The following is a 19,529-nucleotide window of genomic DNA, read 5'->3' on the forward strand; positions in this document are numbered from 1 at the left end:
TAAATAATATATGTCTACAGGAAAGACTGCTACCAAAATATACTAATATATATATATATATATATATATATATATATATATATATATATGTCGTACCTAGTAGCCAGAACTCACTTCTCAGCCTACTATGCAAGGCCCGATTTGCCTAATAAGCCAAGTTTTCCTGAATTAATATATTTTCTATAATTATTTTCTTATGAAATGATAAACCTGCCCTTTTCATTATGTATGAGGTCAATTTTTTTTATTGGAGTTAAAATTAACGTAGATATATGACCGAACCTAACCAACCCTACCTAACCTAACCTAACCTATCTTTATAGGTAAGGTTAGGTTAGGTAGCCAAAAAAAGCTAGGTTAGGTTAGGTTAGGTAGGTTAGGTAGACGAAAAAACATTAATTCATGAAAACTTGGCTTATTAGGCAAATCGGGCCTTGCATAGTTGGCTGAAAAGTGAGTTCTGGCTACTAGGTACGACATATATATATATATATATATATATATATATATATATATATATATATATATATATATATATATATATATATATATATATATATATATATATATATATATATGTCGTACCTAGTAGCCAGAACTCACTTCTCAGCCTACTATGCAAGGCCCGATTTGCCTAATAAGCCAAGTTTTCCTGAATTAATATATTTTCTCTAATTTTTTTCTTATGAAATGATAAAGCTACCCATTTCATTATGTATGAGGTCAATTTTTTTTTATTTGAGTTAAAATTAACGTAGATATATGACCGAACCTAACCAACCCTACCTAACCTCACCTAACCTATCTTTATTGGTTAGGTTAGGTTAGGTAGCCGAAAAAGTTAGGTTAGGTTAGGTTAGGTAGGTTAGGTAGACGAAAAACAATTAATTCATGAAAACTTGGCTTATTAGGCAAATCGGGCCTTGCATAGTAGGCTGAGAAGTGCGTTCTGGCTATTAGGTACGACATATATATATATATATATATATGTCGTACCTAATAGCCAGAACGCACTTCTCAGCCTACTATGCAAGGCCCGATTTGCCTAATAAGCCAAGTTTTCATGAATTAATTGTTTTTCGACAACCTAACCTACCTAACCTAACCTAACCTAACTTTGTCGGCTACCTAACCTAACCTAACCTATAAAGATAGGTTAGGTTAGGTTAGGTAGGGTTGGTTAGGTTTGGTCATATATCTACGTTAATTTTAAATCCAATAAAAAAAAATTGACCTCATACATAATGAAATGGGTAGCTTTATCATTTCGTAAGAAAAAAATTAGAGAAAACATATTAATTCTGGAAAACTTGGCCTATTAGGCAAATCGGGCCTTGCATAGTAGGCTGAAAAGTGCGTTCTGGCTACTAGGTACGACATATATATATATATATATATATATATATATATATATATATATATAGAGTAGATGTAATAGAGGAAAAATTGATTGGTTAGAAATGCGGGGTCCAAGAGTTAGCTCGATTCTGCAGACACAAATAGTAAATACACATCCAGGACGCAGCCCAAAGCAGCTGTCTAATTCCCAGGTACCTGTTTACTGATAGGTGAACAGAGGCATCAAGTGAAAGAAACTCTGTCCATTTGTTATTTCCTCAGCCGGAAATCGAATCCGGATCCTTAGGACTACGACCAACTAATGCTGTCAGCTCGGCCGCGAGGCCCCTGTGTGTTTATGTGTTCCAATCTATTTGTGGAAGCATAATCGAGCTCTACCTCTTGTGTCTTGTGTTTCTAGCCGCCGGTTCTCTAATGCAATGAATTCTGACCCATCCCTATCATGCCTATTTTTAAAGTTGTGTGTGTGGGGGGGGGGGAGGGGTGTTTCATAACATGTGAGAGGGGGGAGGGGGGGGGGGGGGTTGCGACTGTAAACTCTGCCAATAGATGACGCTAGTGACCACTTGACCGGCTTGACCACTTGACCGGCTCTCCCAACGACTGCCTCCACAATTTATCCTTGCCGGCTGGAGTTAATACGTCTGCTTCTGGCTGCTCTCAAATTTGAACAAAAATTTCTCCACAAATAATATTTTAACTTAACGTCACCAAAAAAACACATGAGAAAAATAATATGAACAGCGCTCTGATTAACATTTATTCCCAAGTCTGACTGTGAAAATATTGTTTGTTCTGGAAATAGCTTATTAGGCTTCTAAACGTTAATGTTCCTCGTATAATATTTAATATTTTAACTTTTTTATGATAATTGGGAATATTTTCGTTTTTTATACATACAAATACACATGCATAGGCAAACGTAAATGGGAAGAGTTTCTTTCACCTGATGCCCCGGTTCATCTAGTAGTAAATAGGTATCTGGTAAATAGGTCAGCAGTTTAACTATGACGCTTCTGTTCCCTCGATCTCCGTCGCCCATACAGGCTACATCCTGGTGATATTTGTTGGTTTATTTTGTTATTTAATTATATAGACAAGAAGGTACATCGGGTTTGTGAGAGTACATAACATTGGTGCTTATCATTCTTGCACAACCCCTGACACTCATAGAGGGTCGGGCTGTGTATTTACTATTTATATTTACTAATTTGTGTCTGCAGAATCAAGCTATTAGCTCTTGGACCCCGTCTTCCTAACCAATATATATATGTCCTCTATTATGTCTGCTATATGTATTCCTCCGTCACGTGCACACGCACATCACCAGGAAGCAGCCCGTTGCAGCTGTCTAACTCCCAGGTACCTATTTACTTACTGATAGGTGAACAGGAGCACCCGGGTGAAAGAAACTCTGCCCATTTGTTTCAACCCCTGCCGGGGTAGGGCTAAGACCTCAGAGCGCTGTCCCCTCAGCCGGGAGGCCCCGTGTGTTTGTCCAGGGGGGTGGGGGGGGGGGGGGGTTACATAGTAGATACGATAGAGGAAAAATGTGTCTGGTGTCAGTATATTAGACAACCGACAGTAAGAAAGGCGGGGTCCAAGAGCTAAGAGCTCGATCCTGCAGGCACAAATACACACACACCATTGAAGACTATTTATCGTCCTCAAATTATTATACTTCTCCTCTCTTCCCCACACCCGCCATTCCTCCATATATCTCTCGCACCTCCCACGCTAAACCCACACAATACACCTCCTACAAATTATTGTAAAAAAAGACTCATGATATATGCATATATATATATATATATATATATATATATATATATATATATGTCGTACCTAGTAGCCAGAACGCACTTCTCAGCCTACTATGCAAGGCCCGATTTGCCTAATAAGCCAAGTTTTCTTGAATTTATATATTTTCTCTATTTTTTGTCTTATGAAATGATAAAGCTACCCATTTCATTATGTATGAGGTCAATTTTTTTTTATTGGAGTTAAAAATAACGTTGATATTTGACCGAACCTAACCAACCCTACCTAACCTAACCTAACCTATCTTTATAGGTTAGGTTAGGTTAGGTAGCCGAAAAAGTTAGGTTAGGTTAGGTTAGGTAGTCGAAAAACAATTAATTCATGAAAACTTGGCTTATTAGGCAAATTGGGCCTTGCATAGTAGGCTGAGAAGTGCGTTCTGGCTACTAGGTACGACATATATATATATATATATATATATTTATATATATATATATATGTTGTACCTAGTAGCCAAAACGTCGTACTCGGCCTGCTATGCAAGGCCCGATTTGCCTAATAAGCCAAGTTTTCCTGAATTTATATATTTTCTCTAATTTTGTTCTTATGAAATGATAAAGCTACCCATTTCATTATATATGAGGTCAATTTTTTTATTGGAGTTAAAATTAACGTAGATATATGACCGAACCTAACCAACCCTACCTAACCTAGCCTAACCTATCTTTATAGGTTAGGTTAGGTAGCCAAATAAGCCAAGTTTTCATGAATTAATTGTTTTTCGACTACCTAACATAAGCAGGATACAAGGTTTTACACTGAGAACAAGCTAGAGTAAAGTACTACTAGTGAAGAACCTGAAGCTTGAAGCAGCTTAGGGTAGTGAGACCACGTGGTACCCTAACACAACACAACACTAGTGGGTACCCAAAACACTGGCAAATACTACCCCAGGTGTACACCAATCTTACAATACCAGAGTAGGCACAATTAACATTCTATTCTTAACTTAGACACTAGACAGAGAAATAGGTAAGGGAGAGTAGAAGGCAGAAGGGGAGAGACGCCGAGCCTCACAGTCCAGATGTTTACACCTCGAACGCCAGCAGAGAAGACCGCCTCCAGCGACCAGATCAGCGCTCCCGAGTTGTGTGGTGCCAGGAAGAGCCTAATTGATCGTGCAGCTATACACATTACAATCTTCACCTATGTAGTATATTGTTTACTTTATTCGGTCTAGGGAAAGTTAATAATTACTACAATGTTATACTTAATCCCCAACAAGCTCAAGAGTCTGAATGCTTTGTGAGCAATCAAGATTCGTCTTACGTCTGGCAAGGAAGATACAAACATCCACACCTCGCCATGCGTCTCACTAATATAACGTAGCTTATTTAGCTCAATTTGACCTCTGGTTTCCACTTGAGGAACCCAAGGTCGTAACACCTAACCTATCTTAACCTAACCTAAACTAACATAACTAAGTCAATAATTTATGATCTTAATATAATATAATAATATTAATTCAAATAAACCAATGGGAAACAATATTTTGAAAAAGAAAATCATTCGGCCTATTAGGCAAATCGGGCCTTGCATAGTAGGCAGAGAAGTGCGTACTGGCTACTAGGTACGAAATATATATGAATATATATATATATATATATATATGTCGTACCTAGTAGCCAGAACGCACTTCTCAGCCTACTATGCAAGGCCCGATTTGCCTAATAAGCCAAGTTTTCATGAATTAATTGTTTTTCGACTACCTAACCTACCTAACCTAACCTAACCTAACTTTTTCGGCTACCTAACCTAACCTAACCTATAAAGATAGGTTAGATTAGGTTAGGTGGGGTTGGTTAGGTTCGGTCATATATCTACGTTAATTTTAACTCCAATAAAAAAAATTGACCTCATACATAATGAAATGGGTAGTTTTATCATTTCATAAGAAAAAAATTAGAGAAAATATATTAATTCAGGAAAACTTGGCTTAGTAGGCAAATCGGGCCTTGCATTGTAGGCTGAGAAGTGCGTTCTGGCTACTAGGTACGACATATATATATATATATATATATATATATATGTCGTACCTAGTAGCCAGAACTCACTTTTTGGCCTACTATTCAAGGCCCGATTTGCCTAATAAGCCAAGTTTTCCTGAATTAATATATTTTCTCTAATTTTTTTCTTATGAAATGATAAATCAACCCATTTCATTATGTATGAGGTCAATTTTTTTTTATTGGAGTTAAAATTAACGTAGATATATGACCGAACCTAACCAACCCTACCTAACCTAACCTAACCTATCTTTATAGGTTAGGTTTGGTTAGGTAGCCGAAAAAGTTAGGTTAGGTTAGGTTAGGTAGGTTAGGTAGTCGAAAAACAATTAATTCATGAAAACTTGGCTTATTAGGCAAATCGGGCCTTGCATAGTAAGCTGAGAAGTGCGTTCTGGCTACTAGGTACGACATATATATATATATATATATATATATATGTCGTACTTAGTAGCCAGAACGCACTTCTCAGCCTACTATGCAAGGCCCAATTTGCCTAATAAGCCAAGTTTTCCTAAATTAATATATTTTCTCTATTTTTTTTCTTATGAAATGATAAAGCTACCCATTTCATTATGTATGAGGTCAATTTTTTTTTATTGTAGTTAAAATTAACGTAGATATATGACCGAACCTAACCTATCTCTATAGGTTAGGTTCGGTTTGGTAGCCGAAAAAGTTAGGTTAGGTTAGGTTAGGTAGGTTAGGTCGTCGAAAAAACATTAATTCATGAAAACTTGGCTTATTAGGCAAATCGGGCCTTGCATATTAGGCTGAGAAGTGCGTTCTGGCTACTAGGTACGATATATATATATATATATATATATATATATATATATATATATATATATATATATATATATATATATATATATATATATATATATATATATGCGAACAAGCCTGAATGGTCCCCAGGACTATATGCGAATGAAAACTCACACCCCAGAAGTGACTCGAACCCATACTCCCAGAAGCAACGCAACTGGTAACTACAGGGCGCCTTAATCCCTGCTTCTTAATTGCTTCTGGGAGTATGGGTTCGAGTCACTTCTGGGGTGTGAGTTTTCATTCATATATATATATATATATATATATATATATATATATATATATATATATATATATATATATATATATATATAAATATATTATTAAATATGACCGAAAAAGTAAGATTAATAATTCTAACACGAATTTTCTCAATCTTTCGTACATTACGCTTCACTGTTGGAGGTAAATAAAAAATCACTTCTCCAAAATTCATTTTTATTTCTAGTCTGACGCGACACGGGCGCGTTTCGTAAAACTTATTACATTTTCAAAGACTTCACAAATACACAACTGATTAGAACTTGCGTTTCCCTGATTTTATATCTACATTTGAGTGAGGTGGGAAGGGTGATGTGGCATTACATTTGAGTGAGTTGGGAAGGGTGATGTGGCATTAACACAAGACAGAACACTAGGGGATATTAATAGGGTATTAAAAGTATCAACACAAGACAGAACAGAAACAATGGGTATTGAATAGAAGTGTTTGTAGAAAGCCTATTGGTCCATATTTCTTGATGCTTCTATATTGGAGCGGAGTCTTGAGGTGGGTAGAATATAGTTGTGCAATAATTGGCTGTTGATTGCTGGTGTTGACTTCTTGATGTGTAGTGCCTCGCAAACGTCAAGCCGCCTGCTATCGCTGTATCTATCGATGATTTCTGTGTTGTTTACTAGGCACAAAACAGAACGCTTTAAAAGAGACTAACGTCGTCTATGCCTTCAAATGCCCACTTGGGGACTGTAAGCTCCAAAAAAAAAAAAAAACCCAGTATATAGGCAAGACAACAACATCTCTTTCTAGGCGTTTAACGATGCATAAACAACAGGGCTCCATTAAGGAACATATAATCTCTTCCCATAACCAAACCATCGCCAGAGAAATCCTAGTAAACAACACAGAAATCATCGATAGATACAGCGATAGCAGGCGGCTTGACGTTTGCGAGGCACTACACATCAAGAAGTCAACACCAGCAATCAACAGCCAATTATTGCACAACTATATTCTACCCACCTCAAGACTCCGCTCCAATATAGAAGCATCAAGAAATATGGACCAATAGGCTTTCTACAAACACTTCTATTCAATACCCATTGTTTCTGTTCTGTCTTGTGTTGATACTTTTAATACCCTATTAATATCCCCTAGTGTTCTGTCTTGTGTTAATGCCACATCACCCTTCCCAACTCACTCAAATGTAATGCCACATCACCCTTCCCACCTCACTCAAATGTAGATATAAAATCAGGGAAACGCAAGTTCTAATCAGTTGTGTATTTGTGAAGTCTTTGAAAATGTAATAAGTTTTACGAAACGCGCCCGTGTCGCGTCAGACTAGAAATAAAAATGAATTTTGGAGAAGTGATTTTTTATTTACCTCCAACAGTGAAGCGTAATGTACGAAAGATTGAGAAAACCCGTGTTAGAATTATTAATCTTACTTTTTCGGTCATATTTAATAATATATGTCTACAGGAAAGACTGCTACCAAAATATACTAATATATATAAATATATATATATATTGGTGTATACTGGCAGCAGGTTTTTTTTCAAACATGTTTCATTGAATATGACCGCATATTCTGTATTTATTATTTTCTGGTTTAGGGCTTCTATCCCTCTAACTATTTTCTTAGCATCAGGGCTTAATTGAAATAGGAGTTCTCCAAAATTCATTTTCGTACTTTTAAGGTGAAGAAAAGAAGTGATTTACTATAGAGTGTATTACACTCACTTGAGTTCACTTGAGAATGAACCATGGAGGTTCGAAACGTCGTGCAAATTATACAAATAAGTGTAATACACTCTATAGTAAATCACTTCTTTTCTTCACCTTAAAAGTACGAAAATGAGTTTTGGAGAACTCCTATTCCAATTAAGCCCTGATGCTAAGAAAATAGTTAGAGGGATAGAAGCCCTAAACCAGAAAATAATAAATACAGAATATGCGGTCATATTCAATGAAACATATATATATATATATATATATATATATATATATATATATATATATATATATATATATATATATATATATATATATATATATATATATATATATATATATATATATATATATATATATATATATATATATATATGTCGTACCTAGTAGCCAGAACGCACTTCTCAGCCTAATATGCAAGGCCCGATTTGCCTAATAAGCCAAGTTTTCATGAATTAATGTTTTTTCGACGACCTAACCTACCTAACCTAACCTAACTTTTTCGGCTACCTAACCGAACCTAATCTATAAAGATAGGTTAGGTTAGGTTAGGTAGGGTTGGTTAGGTTCGATCATATATCTACGTTAATTTTAACTCCAATAAATCCCTCAATCCGCCGGAAAAATCTCCCTACAGTGTGTGGCTCAGTTGTTGTGTCTATAATCTTCAGAAACTGAATGTATCTCTTAACCCTGATAAAACTGTTCACTATATTCCCCCTTGGAAAGATGTGGAGGTCTCTCTGCATTATACTCCCATCAGTGTAAAACAAATGTATAACACTGACATTTTGAGATGTATAACATTAGAAGCTATTGACAGTCATCTTCAAATTCTCAAACCGACTGAATCCTATGCCTTTACTGATGGCTCTGTGCAGTTAGGCACTGGTAGAACAGGTTGTGCATGTGCAGTGTATAAAGGGAATGAAATGATCATGACTAGTACACAGAGATTGAACAACTGGGCAAGCACGACACAGACCGAGCTATTGGGTATTTATCTAGCCACTGAATACCTTAAGCTCAATGGTGGTGGAGTTATTTTCTGTGACTCTAAAAGTGCTCTGCAGTCCTTAAATAACCCATCACAATGTATGTCGGAAGTAGCTTGTAATATTAAATGGAATGTAATTTTTGCCAATGATAATAATTCTTGTATAAAATTTGTGTGGATCCCATCCCATGTTGGAGTTGAAAAACATGACTTTGTAGATCAATTGGCCAATGAGGCTTGCAGGAAAGAAAACATTGATTATGACTTTGGACTATCTAATGCAGTTATTAGAAACATACAAATTAAAGAAATTAATTCAGATTTAGAAGAACTAAGAAATGCACAGAGACCTGAAAGCTGCAGTATTAAAAGTTATGACAAGTTCTGTAATAATAGGTATTTGTATGGTCAGCACAGTAACCGGACCAGGCAATGTGATGTAGTAATTGCGCGAATTCGCCTTGGCTATAGACACATCTGGCAGGTTAGTGAGGCTGAGCCACTACCAGAATATTCAGATTGTAAACTCTGTGATAAACCTTTAATGCATTCACTAGAACACTATATTGATGAATGTGAAACCGTAAAGGACTTTAGACCTCCTGGCCTATTGTACCACCAACTGTGTAACTATTTTATTGACTCAGGTGTTCTGGACGACATCCTAACAATTTACCCAAAATTTGCATGTCCATTTTAAAGAATGAAGAACAATTTCTACTTATATTCTAAGCTGCATCACTTATGAACCCATCCCTGCCCTTGTGTGGCAGTGTACAATAGAAAGTTGTTTTCACATATCCATACATTAACACATTGATTGTAACCATGATATATATATGCTTCAGCCTACAGTTTAGACCTATTGTCTTATGTATGACCCTCTGTCCTGCGTGACAGTGAATACTGGCATTAACCTCAATTTAATAAGACTATCAAAATCCTCAGATTAGGCAAAATTGTAATTAATTTTGTCAATAAAGATGTTAATAATAATAACTCCAATAAAAAAAATTGACCTCATACATAATGAAATGGGTAGCTTTATCATTTCATAAGAAAAAATTAGAGAAAATATATTAATTCAGGAAAACTTGGCTTATTAGGCAAATCGGGCCTTGTATAGTAGGCTGAGAAGTGCGTTCTGGCTACTAAGTACGACATATATATATATATATATATATATATATATATATATATATATATATATATATATATATATATATATACATATATATATATATAAATGGTCTTCTTGGACCATTCATCGACTTGCAAATTTATCAATTACGTTTAATTTATAATTTTTAACAGAATAAGACATCAGGTGTAACGAGAATCTGAAGGCAATTCATTGTGTTAATAGAGGAGCCGCGGCTCTAATGAGGTGATCAAGTTGGCGGAAATGGTTCACATGAGCACACGACCCGCCTTCCTCCGCCTGCTGACGAAAATGAACATTATAGGAAGCTTTATCGCAAGAGAACATTATGATGATGAATGTGGAATGTCAGTCTATAATGGCTAAGGCAGTCGCTTATACCGATGTCCAGGATGTCTTCCCCTGGGGGAAGGTGGAGCCCCCCTCTCTCTCTCTCTCTCTCTCTGTCTCTCTCTCTCTCTTTCTGTCTATCTGTCTGTCTCTCTCTCTCTCACTCTCTCTCTCTCTCTCTCTCTCTCTCTCTCTCTCTCTCTCTCTCTCTCTCTCTCTCTCTCTCTCTCTCTCTCTCTCTGTCTCTCTCTCTCTGTCTCTCTCTCTCTGTCTCTCTCTCTCTGTCTCTCTCTCTCTGTCTCTCTCTCTCTGTCTCTCTCTCTCTGTCTCTCTCTCTCTGTCTCTCTCTCTCTGTCTCTCTCTCTCTGTCTCTCTCTCTGTCTCTCTCTCTGTCTCTCTCTCTTAAAATCTTACGTTATCTTGCAGTTGTAAAATGGGGGAAATCTTTTAAGAACAGTGTCTATATATGACAAACAGCATTTTACTAACTCAATGTATTTCCAATGTCATTAGAAATACACATATTTCTAATGATTCTCAGATGTTCACATTCTCCCAGTGGTCGAGGCGGTGTCCGTCACTCTCACCACAGTTGAGCAACTGATCCACTCAACTGTTGTTTCCGTCCTGAATCCTGATGGATATTTGTATCCAAGACGGATTCTTGCAGTTACTTATTCCCTCCTTTCGGCCACCTTTTTAATATTATTCCTCCTCCTTCTTATCTTGTTTAGATTATTACCATTCTTTCCACTCTGTTGATCCTTACTTTTAGTTAATTCCTCTCCTCCATCTCCCGCTATTTTCTCAAACAAAATCTTGTTATTCTTTACAATGTTTTAGGAGAGCGACAAACATTGGAAGGGTCGAGACACAAGGGTCGAGACACAAGGGTCGAGACACAAGGGTCGAGACACAAGGGTCGAGACACAAGGGTCGAGACACAAGGGTCAGACACAAGGGTCGAGACACAAGGGTCGAGACACAAGGGTCGAGACACAAGGGTCGAGACACAAGGGTCGAGACACAAGGGTCGAAACACAAGGGTCGAGACACAAGGGTCGAGACACAAGGGTCAGACACAAGGGTCGAGACACAAGGGTCGAGACACAAGGGTCGAGACACAAGGGACGAGACACAAGGGTCGAGACACAAGGGTCGAGACACAAGGGTCGAGACACAAGGGTCGAGACACAAGGGTCAGACACAAGGGTCGAGACACAAGGGTCAGACACAAGGGTCAGACACAAGGGTCAGACACAAGGGTCGAGACACAAGGGTCGAGACACAAGGGTCGAGAAACCAGGGTCGAGACACAAGGGTCGAGACACAAGGGTCGAGACACAAGGGTCGAGACACAAGGGTCGAGACACAAGGGTCGAGACACAAGGGTCGAGACACAAGGGTCGAGACACAAGGGTCGAGACACAAGGGTCAGACACAAGGGTCGAGACCCAAGGGTCAGACACAAGGGTCGAGACACAAGGGTCGAGACACAAGGGTCGAGACACAAGGGTCGAGACACAAGGGTCAGACACAAGGGTCAGACACAAGGGTCGAGACACAAGGGTCAGACACAAGGGTCGAGACACAAGGGTCGAGACACAAGGGTCGAGACACAAGGGTCAGACACAAGGGTCGAGACACAAGGGTCGAGACACAAGGGTCGAGACACAAGGGTCGAGACACAAGGGTCAGACACAAGGGTCGAGACACAAGGGTCGAGACACAAGGGTCGAGACACAAGGGTCGAGACACAAGGGTCGAGACACAAGGGTCAGACACAAGGGTCAGACACAAGGGTCAGACACAAGGGTCGAGACACAAGGGTCGAGACACAAGGGTCGAGACACAAGGGTCGAGACACAAGGGTCGAGACACAAGGGTCGAGACACAAGGGTCGAGACACAAGGGTCAGACACAAGGGTCGAGACACAAGGGTCAGACACAAGGGTCAGACACAAGGGTCAGACACAAGGGTCGAGACACAAGGGTCGAGACACAAGGGTCGAGACACAAGGGTCGAGACACAAGGGTCGAGACACAAGGGTCAGACACAAGGGTCGAGACACAAGGGTCGAGGCACAAGGGTCGAGACACAAGGGTCGAGACACAACGGTCAGACACAAGGGTCGAGACACAAGGGTCAGACACAAGGGTCGAGACACAAGGGTCGAGACACAAGGGTCAGACACAAGGGTCGAGACACAAGGGTCAGACACAAGGGTCGAGACACAAGGGTCGAGACACAAGGGTCAGACACAAGGGTCGAGACACAAGGGTCAGACACAAGGGTCGAGACACAAGGGTCGAGACACAAGGGTCGAGACACAAGGGTCGAGACACAAGGGTCGAGACACAAGGGTCGAGACACAAGGGTCGAGACACAAGGGTCAGACACAAGGGTCGAGACACAAGGGTCGAGGCACAAGGGTCGAGACACAAGGGTCGAGACACAACGGTCAGACACAAGGGTCGAGACACAAGGGTCAGACACAAGGGTCGAGACACAAGGGTCGAGACACAAGGGTCAGACACAAGGGTCGAGACACAAGGGTCAGACACAAGGGTCGAGACACAAGGGTCGAGACACAAGGGTCGAGACACAAGGGTCGAGACACAAGGGTCGAGACACAAGGGTCAGACACAAGGGTCGAGACACAAGGGTCGAGACACAAGGGTCGAGACACAAGGGTCGAGACACAAGGGTCGAGACACAAGGGTCGAGACACAAGGGTCGAGACACAAGGGTCGAGACACAAGGGTCGAGACACAAGGGTCGAGACACAAGGGTCGAGACACAAGGGTCGAGACACAAGGGTCGAGACACAAGGGTCGAGACACAATGGTCGTAGACACAAGGGTCGAGACACAAGGGTCGAGACACAAGGGTCGAGACACAAGGGTCGAGACACAAGGGTCGAGACACAAGGGTCGAGACACAAGGGTCGAGACACAAGGGTCGAGACACAAGGGTCGAGACACAAGGGTCAGACACAAGGGTCGAGACACAAGGGTCGAGACACAAGGGTCGAGACACAAGGGTCGAGACACAAGGGTCGAGACACAAGGGTCGAGACACAAGGGTCGAGACACAAGGGTCGAGACACAAGGGTCGAGACACAAGGGTCGAGACACAAGGGTCAGACACAAGGGTCGAGACACAAGGGGTCGAGACACAAGGGTCAGACACAAGGGTCGAGACACAAGGGTCGAGACACAAGGGTCGAGACACAAGGGTCAGACACAAGGGTCGAGACACAAGGGTCGAGACACAAGGGTCGAGACACAAGGGTCGAGACACAAGGGTCAGACACAGGGTCGAGACACAAGGGTCGAGACACAAGGGTCGAGACACAAGGGTCGAGACACAAGGGTCGAGACACAAGGGTCAGACACAAGGGTCGAGACACAAGGGTCGAGACACAAGGGTCGAGACACAAGGGTCGAGACACAAGGGTCGAGGACACAAGGGTCGAGACACAAGGGTCGAGACACAAGGGTCGAGACACAAGGGTCGAGACACAAGGGTCGAGCCCCCAGACGTCAGACACAAGGGTCGAGACACAAGGGTCAGACACAAGGGTCGAGGACACAAGGGTCGAGACACAAGGGTCGAGACACAGGGTCGAGACACAAGGGTCGAGACACAAGGGTCGAGACACAAGGGTCGAGGACACAAGGGTCGAGACACAAGGGTCGAGACACAAGGGTCGAGACACAAGGGTCGAGACACAAGGGTCGAGACACAAGGGTCGAGACACAAGGGTCGAGACACAAGGGTCGAGACACAAGGGGTCGAGACACAAGGTCGAGGACACAAGGGTCGAGACACAAGGGTCGAGACACAAGGGTCGAGACACAAGGGTCGAGACACAAGGGTCGAGACACAAGGGTCGAGACACAAGGGTCGAGACACAAGGTCGAGACACAAGGGTCGAGACACAAGGGTCGAGACACAAAGGGTCGAGACACAAGGGTCGAGACACAAGGTTCGAGGACACAAGGGTCGGACACAAGGGTCGGACACAAGGGTCGAGACACAAGGGTCGAGACACAAGGGTCGAGACACAAGGGTCGAGACACCAAGGGTCGAGACACAAGGGTCGAGACACAAGGGTCGAGACACAAGGGTCGAGACACAAGGGTCGAGACACAAGGTCGAGACACAAGGGTCGAGACACAAGGGTCGAGACACAAGGTCGAGACACAAGGGTCGAGACACAAGGGTCGACCGGTCGAGACACAAGAGTTCGAGACAACAAGGGTCGAGACACAAGGGTCGAGACACAAGGGTCGAGACACAAGGTCGAGACACAAGGGTCAGACACAAGGGTCGAGACACAAGGGTCGAGACACAAGGGTCGAGACACAAGGGTCGAGACACAAGGGTCGAGACACAAGGGTCGAGACACAAGGGTCGAGACACAAGGGTCGAGACACAAGGGTCGAGACACAAGGGTCGAGACACAAGGGTCGAGACACAAGGGTCGAGACACAAGGGTCGAGACACAAGGGTCGAGACACAAGGGTCGAGACACAAGGGTCGAGACACAAGGGTCGAGACACAAGGGTCGAGACACAAGGGTCGAGACACAAGGGTCAGACACAAGGGTCGAGACACAAGGGTCGAGACACAAGGGTCGAGACACAAGGGTCGAGACACAAGGGTCGAGACACAAGGGTCGAGACACAAGGGTCGAGACACAAGGGTCGAGACACAAGGGTCGAGACACAAGGGTCGAGACACAAGGGTCGAGACACAAGGGTCGAGACACAAGGGTCGAGACACAAGGGTCGAGACACAAGGGTCGAGACACAAGGGTCGAGACACAAGGGTCGAGACACAAGGGTCGAGACACAAGGGTCGAGACACAAGGGTCGAGACACAAGGGTCGAGACACAAGGGTCGAGACACAAAGGGTCAGTGACACAAGGGTACAGACACAAGGGTCGAGACACAAGGGTCGAGACACAAGGGTCAGACCAAGGGTCGAGATCACAAGGGTCGAGACACGAAGGGTCGATGACACAAGGGTCGGACACAAGGGTCGAGACATAAGGGTCCAGACACAGGGTCGAGACACAAGGTCGAGACACAAGGGTTCGAGACCAAGGGTCGTGGACACAAGGTCGAGACACAAGGGTCCGAGACACCAAAGGGTCGAACACAATGGGGCGAGACACAGGGTCGAGCACAAGGTCGAGACCAATGTTCACGAGACACATAGGGTCGAGACACAAGGGTCGAGCACAAGGGTCAGACACAAGGGTCAGACACGAAGGGTCGAGACACAAGGGTCGAGACACAAGGGTCGAGACACAAGGGTCGAGACCACAAGGGTCGAGACACAAGGGTCAAGACACAGGGTCAGACACCAGTGGTCGACACAAGAGTCGAGACACAAGGGTCGAGACACAAGGGTCGAGACACAAGGGTGAGCACAATGGTCAGACACAAGGGTCGAGACACAAGGGTCGAGACACAAGGGTCGAGACACAGGTCCAGACACAAGGGTCGAGACACAAGGTTCGCGACACAGGGTCGAGACACAAGGTCCGAGACACAAGGGTCAGACACAAGGGTCGAGACACAAGGGTCGAGACACAAGGGTCGAGACACAAGGGTCGAGACACAAGGGTCGAGACACAAGGGTCGAGACACAAGGGTCGAGACACAAGGGTCGAGACACAAGGGTCGAGACACAAGGGTCGAGACACAAGAGTCGAGACACAAGGGTCGAGACACAAGGGTCGAGACACAAGGGTCGAGACACAAGGGTCGAGACACAAGGGTCAGACACAAGGGTCGAGACACAAGGGTCGAGACACAAGGGTCGAGACACAAGGGTCAGACACAAGGGTCGAGACACAAGGGTCGAGACACAAGGGTCAGACACAAGGGTCGAGACACAAGGGTCGAGACACAAGGGTCGAGACACAAGGGTCAGACACAAGGGTCGAGACACAAGGGTCGAGACACAAGGGTCAGACACAAGGGTCAGACACAAGGGTCGAGACACAAGGGTCGAGACACAAGGGTCAGACACAAGGGTCGAGACACAAGGGTCGAGACAGAAGGGTCGAGACACAAGGGTCAGACACAAGGGTCGAGCAACGCAATCTGTACTAAATATGTTACGATTCCAATTCAATGTTTCCGATTTCATTGATAAAATGAATTTTTATAGATTTCGATTTACTTTCATTTTGATTTAATTATTTGCTGTGAAATTACGTTGGAATTGAGCTGTGTTGTTTACCATACCTTTCATTACATGAGTATAATTTTTTTCCTTGTTTTTCATTTCGTTTTTTAACTGTTTTTCTTATATTTCAGTGATGGGTATATCAGGGGCTTGATTCACGAAGCAGTTACGCAAGCACTTGTGAACATGTGCATCTTTTCTCAATCTTTGGCGGCTATGTTTACAATTATTAAACAGTTTATGAGCTCGGAAACACCAGAACGCTGTTTATAGTAATAACAACAGATGATTGGGAAGTTTTCATACATGTAAACTGTTTTATAAATGAAACCTAAGCCATCAAAGATTTATGGAAAGATGTACATGTTCGAAAGTACTAGCGTAACTGCTTCGTGAATCTGGCTCCAGATCTTTTCATGTTCCTAATTTTCTGATGGGAACATCAGATCATTTGGGAATGCATCGGACGAGGGAGTGGGGAATGGTGGGGAGGACGAGGGGACAGGGGAGTTAGGGATGGTGGGGAGCACGAGCAGACGAAGGAGAGGGGTAATGGTAAGGAGAACGAAGATACGTAGGAGTGGCGAATGGTTGGGAAGATGATGGGACGGGGGAGGGGGGAATGGCGGGGTGGACTGGTATACAGTGGAAGGTTGCTGTGGCTCATCAACGCACATGCGTTGATGAGCCACAGCAACCTTACCCTATCCCCCAGTCTTCCCCCACCATTCCCTCCTGCGTCCCCTCGTCCTCCCAGCCATTCGCCACTCCTTCGTCCCCTCCTTCTCCCCACCATTTCCCCCTCCCCCATCCCCTTGTGCTCCCCAACCATCCTCGACTCCACCGTTCCCTCGTCCTCCCCACCATTCCCCACTCAACCATCCCCTCGTCCACCCCACTATCACCCACTCCCCTGTCCTCTCGTTCTCCGTACCATGCCCCCCTCCCCTGGTCCCCTCTTCCCCCCATCATCCCCCACTCCCCTATCCCATTCTCCTCCCCGCCAATACCCATTCCCCTGTCCTCTCGTCCCCACAATGCCAAACTCCCCTGTCCCCTCGTCCTCCCTCACCATTCCCCACCCTCCCCTGTCCCCTCGTCCTCCCTCACCATTCCCCACCCTCCCCTGTCCCCTCGTCTTCCCCACCATTCCCCACTCCCGTCCTCTCGTCCTCCCCACCATTCCCAACTCCCTTGTCCGATGCATTCCCAAATGAGCTGATGTTCCCATCAGAAAATTGAGAACATCAAATGATCTGATGTTCCCATCACTGAAAAATTAGAACAGGTAAAAAAAGAAATGAAAAACATTGGAAAAATATAAAAATTACTATACTCACAAAATGAACAGTACGGTAAACATCACAGCTCAATTCCAAGGCGACGTCACACAAAATAATTAAATCAAAATGAAAATAAATCGAAATCTATCAAAATTCAATTTATCATTGCAATCAGAAACATTGAAATAGAATCTTAACATATTTAGTATAGCGTATGTTGATCTTAAGTGCAACAGATGGCGCTGTTATTTTAAAAAGTTTAATAATTAAAAAAAAAACATTCTTTTACCTGTCATAGGAATGGCATCTATTCTTATACTCACGAAATGAACGTTATGGTAAACAACACAAGTCAACTCGAGAGCAATGTCACAAAATAATTAAAACAAAATGAAAATCAATCGAAATCAATGAAAATTCCATTTATCAATGAAATTGGACACATTGAAATGGAATCATAACATATATAGTACAGCATGTGTTGCTCTTACATGCAACAGATGGCACTGTTTTAAAACAAAAACATGTTTTTTACCTGTCACATGTGTGGCATCTATATAGTAGGTATATAAAAACATGGGCTTATTCGAATGGAACGTTGCGTAAAAATTTCAACACAATTAATGAAAAAGTTTTGTAAATTACAGTGTGTGTTGCTCTTACGTCCAACAGATGGCGCATTTTTTCATAAAAAGCTATGTTTTTCCAGTCACCGGTGAGGCATGTGTATAGTAGATATATAAAAGTACGCGCCTATTCGAATGCAACGTTGTGTCAAAATTTCAAAGCAATCAGTAAAGAGGTTTCAAAGATTTCCCTCATACTTAAAAATACATGAAAAACAGAGTTTTTTCAGAAAAAGCTAGTTATTTCCCGTCACAGATCTGACATCGATATAGTATGTATATAAAAACTCGCTCGGGTGCAAATGGAACGTTGTGTGAAAATTTCGAAGCAATAATAATAACCAAGTTTTCATGAATTAATTGTTTTTCGACTACCTAACCTACCTAACCTAACCAAACCTAACTTTTTCGGCTACCTAACCTAACCTAACCTAACCTAACCTAACCTAACTTTTTCGCTACCTAACCTAACCTAACCTATAAAGAATGGTTAGGTTAGGTTAGGTAGGGTTGGTTAGGTTCGGTCATATATCAACGTTAATTTTAACTCCAATAAAAAAAAATTGACCTCATACATAATGAAATGGGTAGCTTTATCATTTCATAAGAAAAAAATTAGAGAAAATATATTAATTCAGTAAAACTTGGCTTATTAGGCAAATCGGGCCTCGCATAGTAGGCTGAGAAGTGAGTTCTGGCTACTAGGTACGACATATATATATATATATATATATATATATATATATATATATATATATATATATATATATATATATATATATATATATATATATATATATGTCGTACCTAGTAGCCAGAACGCACTTCTCAGCCTACTATTCAAGGCCCGATTTGCCTAATAAGCCAAGTTTTCCTGAAATAATATATTTACTATAATTTTTTTCTTATGAAATGATAAAGCAACCCTTTTCTCTATGTATGAGGTCAATT

At 42.3% G+C, this 19,529-nt stretch overlaps 1 protein-coding gene across 1 annotated transcript; it reads left to right on the top strand.

The window, feature by feature from the left end:
* The first annotated feature begins 15,633 nt into the window (after positions 1-15,633).
* On the top strand, positions 15,634-16,823 carry LOC138351471 (polysialic acid O-acetyltransferase-like). Its single transcript, XM_069303298.1, has 2 exons — positions 15,634-16,087; positions 16,801-16,823. The coding sequence occupies exons 1-2, from the start codon at positions 15,634-15,636 to the stop codon at positions 16,821-16,823; spliced, it is 477 nt and encodes a 158-aa protein (XP_069159399.1).
* Positions 16,824-19,529: the final 2,706 nt, after the last annotated feature.

This window comes from Procambarus clarkii, chromosome 49 (assembly GCF_040958095.1).
Source record: "Procambarus clarkii isolate CNS0578487 chromosome 49, FALCON_Pclarkii_2.0, whole genome shotgun sequence".
Taxonomy (NCBI): domain Eukaryota; kingdom Metazoa; phylum Arthropoda; class Malacostraca; order Decapoda; family Cambaridae; genus Procambarus; species Procambarus clarkii.